At 28.2% G+C, this 5,125-nt stretch overlaps 1 protein-coding gene across 2 annotated transcripts in view; it reads left to right on the forward strand.

The window, feature by feature from the left end:
- LOC108751341 (FMRFamide receptor) overlaps positions 1-5,125 on the forward strand; it is a 53,824-nt gene that overhangs the window by 43,757 nt on the left and 4,942 nt on the right. For both annotated transcript variants that reach the window (XM_018491452.1, XM_018491453.1), the window contains exons 4-5: positions 2,102-2,370; positions 2,998-3,187. In XM_018491452.1, coding sequence (XP_018346954.1) covers positions 2,102-2,370; positions 2,998-3,187 — 459 coding nt within the window. The remainder of the gene's footprint in view (positions 1-2,101; positions 2,371-2,997; positions 3,188-5,125) is intronic.

A 5,125-nucleotide genomic window follows, 5' to 3' on the forward strand; every position in this document is an offset into this window, starting at 1 on the left:
CGTTGTTTGTTAAACCTATTTCGGTGTTAACGCGTTAGTAAGTTTGAAATTCTGAAAAGGGTCTTCCATGAATTAGCTATACATATCATTGCATAATTTTATTTTTTAGGTATTTAACTTGAGACAAATTGTCGTTCAATGGAATTTTAATTCAAGAATCACTTTTTATATATTTAATATTAAATGTCAAAAAAATTGAAATTTAACAAAAATAATATCTAGAAATTTCTTTAAATTTAAAACATGAAGCAAAGAAATATAATTAAATTTTAAGAATTAGGTAATATAATAAAGATAATTAAAAAAAAGTGTAGTGTTTAACTTTATAAGATTGATTTGTACATGTTTATCAATTTATGTTCTTTTTTATTAATTCAATTAGTATCTTATACGTGAAAAGTATTTTTCCATTAAATTTTTTAACTGAAATGCTGTATTGAGACGTTCTTTGCACCAGCTAATATCTTTAACGAGTTAAAAATGCGAAATTCATCCTTATATCTGAATCTGACAATTAATTAATCTTTGCCAAACAAAAGTAATTAACGGCCTGAAAAATATGACGTCTGATAACAAGTGTTAAATGTCGAAATTCAATTTTCGTGAAACATATCCACTACAGATTATAATACCTTGTCGTAGAAATCAGCCGTAGATCAACTCTCATTTTAATTTTACTTTTAATTCCCGTGTTTCATGCAATCGTAAATTTCCGACATAGCCGAGCTTTTCATTAAAATAAATTCTCTTTAATATAACTCAGTAGTGCGCGTTCTGCTTTTTCTCTATAATTTCTCTATAATTTCAGCTATTTCGCTAAACATGTAATTTATATCTTTATCTCTATATGCTCTCGCATTTTTATTTCAAATGTATATATGTGTTTGTATGACTTTACAAATTTCAGATAAATCGAAAAAATATAAAAGAAAGCTTGTTATGAAGATTGTTAAAGGAACGATTTTAGTAAATTTTGTAATTTGCTCGACTAAATTCAAAAATTTATTGTTAATTAAAAAAAAATTTTTTAGAAAAATACATTTATTTTCCAGATAGTATGGGTTAAAAATAAACTAAATAAATTATGGCGTGTTTAATTGTGATACATTATATATTATACATATATGTATGTATTTTATTTTAAAAAGTCATATTTTAAAAAGATAATGAAATATACATAACCAAATTTTTAAAAAATTTTATAAGTAGGTTGAAAAATAGAAAAAACTTACTTTTCGAAGATTTTATGATATAGAATAAAACAACTTTTATTGTATGTTCTAATCTATGTCTTGCGATAATAAAAAGTATCATAAAGAACAAATTTCATAAAAGATTTACCTCTTTTATGTAGAATAATTTTACATCATCTTCGTAGCAATCTTTGTCAATATAAATTCGCGATACAGAGGAGAAGAATTCATGTCTTTGAAAATGCATAGCATGTTAAGATGACATAGAATAATATGGATCACACGTCGAGTTTAGGTAAATAAATCACGTGTTACGCGGTCTTACATTTTCGTGGATAAAGTCAAGACTAATAGGACTAACACGATAAACAGGATCTTTTGGTTTAAAAGAGATGAACTGAAGCATGGAGCAGAATTCCGTCAACTCTCTCGAGATCGCATTACACATACCAACCTGATTACTAATTAATTAATTATTTGAAATGAACTTTTCGTTCTAGCGTCGACTTTGCACTCCGTCTTCCTAACAAACTATTTATACTCATCTGTCAAACATCGCGAGCAAAGGCGTTACATATTTATAAATATAATCGCACTTTATAACAAATAATTAGATTCTATCAAATGTATGCAATTGGAAAACAAAATTCCAACAATTACCAATTTTAATACACTTTGAATGCAGAATGTTAAAAAAAAACTAAAGAGACAATAAATTAGAGTCACGATACTAACATATAAAATTATTTATATCTCGGAAATCGTTAAGTTTTCGACTTATGTTCACTAAAGTTTTTTTACTCAATATGACGTATACCATATATTATAAATGCTGAATGGTTTTTTTAACACCCTTTATAAGAAGCCGTTACCTTTTTTAATTGTATCTATAAATTGTGCATTTATAGGTATTAATCTACGGATTACCAGCAATCTACACGTATACGGGCGCGCTATTCGACTACAAGTTTATCATCTATCCGAAAACCATCAGATACCTGTATCCGTTGGCTTGCATAGCGCAATTTGTGACAGTGTATCTGACGTTAACGGTGACTTTAGAGAGATACATCGCGGTCTGCCATCCATTGAAAGCTAGATCCTTTTGCACTTATGGACGGGCCCAAGTGGCAGTGCTGATCATAGTGATCATCGCTTTTATTTACAATCTACCCAAGTGAGTAATCGAGCTAATGTTTTCAATGTTTTTTCTTTGTTTATAATTGTTAAAAAGAAAATTAGTATAGAAAAAGGAAGTTTTAATTAAAATAATTGTAAAATAATAATAAAATATACGGGCAATAAAAGTGCTGAAATTGGTGCGTAATTCATATAATATTCATATAATATTCACATAATGATACAATGAGTGTCGATACAAACGTCTTTGGACAGTACGGTTTACTTTAAACCATTATCAAAAAAATTGTGAATAATTTTCCAAGAAGTTTGTATCGACACTTATTGTAGATTTATTAATATATTATGTGAATATTATATAAATATTATATGAATTGCCCACTAATTTCCGTGCTGTATTAACGCTCTCGGTTCCCATATACTTTATTATTATTTTGAATTTCGAGAACCCTATGATTTAAATTTTGTTTTAAATAAACGTATTAAAATTTTGTATTTTTCCTATTGTTTAGCTAGAACGAGACATATTATAAAATGTTTGTAGTGAGAGAAACGATGAAAAGAAAAGAATATCTAAAAAATATCTTATGCTTACAATTGATTGCAACAGAATTTGTAATTATTGTGCAAATTAATAGAGAAATTAATTTTTGAAATTATTTAGATTCTGGGAAATTGAGGTATACAACGAGAAGCATTGGAAGTATAATATCACGGTGTACTGCGTTGATCCAACCGAATTGAGGAGCAACGAATATTATGTCATTCTATACATTCATTGGATGTATTTTTTTGTGTATTACATGTTCCCGTTCATCGCATTGGTGATTTTTAATACGGCCATTTATCGAAGGGTGAGTAACATAAAGCCCAACATTGTCATAAATCTAAAGCATTTTATTAAAATAATATTTTATCAAGAAATAATGTATCTCACGAAAAGAACATTTTATTTCGCACGTGGATGAACTTTATTTTTAATTTACTACGAATACAAATTATACAGACCCGACACACAAACAATGATAAAACTGAAATACAACATTAGTCATCATAAGTATAGAGCATTCCCAAAAATTAACGTTCTATATATAGCAAAAAATAAATTTAAAAATTATTTTGAAAAATAATATTTATTTTTATAATAATTTTAATACATTACTAATTTAATTTCCTTTCACTTTTATTACTACCAACTTTCTTTTAAAAGAATAATTGAGCTTTATAATTGTGGCCAAAGTTAAAAAAATTAAAGAAATAGTTACTACTTTATTTTACAAGAACATCGTCTATGATTGTTAAATTTCGAACTGAAAACATAACAGAGAACATTGACAACCCGAAATGAAATTCGAAATACAGTCGGATTAAACGTGAGATATCGAACAGCTTGTCAGCGGCAGCTTCCCCAATGGAAGCTGATATTTCCCAAAGCTACTGTTCCATTTTATTAAAATTTCTTTTTAGAATTCGCAATAAGTCATGACAAAGAAGTAAGAAAGGTAATCGGGCCGCAATAAGTTCCGTAACGGGCTGACTATGTCATATAAAAGTACGAATAATAAGCCAAAGCGACGAAACCAATAAAGTTACTCAAAGTAAATATATAAGTCTCTTTGATACACGTGTACATACTTAGAATTCGCGAGCACGTATAAGAGCAGCGAAATTCATGGACGGCTGCTCTCATAAGTGCCACTTATGCAGACCGCACGACTGCAGTTGCAGACACAAGCAATGTCATTCTTCTCCTCCTCCTTGTCCTTCGATAAAATATAAAACATTTGTAAACGAAAGTTAACATGTGTTAAATATTGCAAAATAATTTCTGCATTCTAATTTTATAGATGATAATAACATAACGCAATATAATAAAATCAGCAAAAAGTTAAATTAATACTCTCAAGATCCAAATTAGAATAATAATTTTATATATAATCAATATGTCTTACTTTTTATAATTAATTAGACAGAAATCTAAATATAAGAGAAATAGAAATTAATATAATAATTACTTCGATATAAATTAAAATATAATAACGATTGCTTTTATATTTTTTAATAATTACTGTAAGATAAATATAACGATTTTTGCTAAGCGATATTTTTTTCTTCGTACGATTTAATTGACAAGAAAAATGGAAAATAGAAAATGGTACAATAATTAAAACTTGATTTAGATTAATACAAAAATATTATCTTTGCAATTTTAAATGATTTAATTTTGTAAACGTATATAATTTTTATTTCTATATATTGTATAAAAATTATATATGTTTTTTACGTGATAATGCATTTCAAAATGATATCAGGATATATAATATCTTTGCTATAAAATTTAGCTGCAGGGTCGAATAGGATCTGTACGACCCTCGGGAGTCTGAATTACAAAGCGCCTGTTGTCGAAGGACAACTATTTCTCTCAGCTTTTCCTTATCGTGAAACTTTAGCGTCTACAAACTTCATCCTTAATTCCGAGATCAAGATGAGCTTTTCCAGTAACATATTCTACGGGACAACTTCCACAGACTTCACACGGACGAAAGCGCGTTTCCGATGAGAATGCTCATGCGGCAAATGAAGAAAGCTATTTAATCTCATCTTGGCAGTCTTACTTCCTGACGAAGTGTAGTCTCGATATTTTTCTTCCTAACGAGAAACCGCGACTAACAATAAGCGGCAAGAAAATATGAATAGAATAAAAAGAGAGAATGCTTCCGCTTTGTCAATTTAAAGAAAAAGTTTCAATCAATAAAAAAGTTAACGCTTATTTATTTATGTTTATATATATA

This window comes from Trachymyrmex septentrionalis, unplaced genomic scaffold, assembly GCF_001594115.1.
Source record: "Trachymyrmex septentrionalis isolate Tsep2-gDNA-1 unplaced genomic scaffold, Tsep1.0 scaffold44, whole genome shotgun sequence".
In the NCBI taxonomy this organism is placed as follows: domain Eukaryota; kingdom Metazoa; phylum Arthropoda; class Insecta; order Hymenoptera; family Formicidae; genus Trachymyrmex; species Trachymyrmex septentrionalis.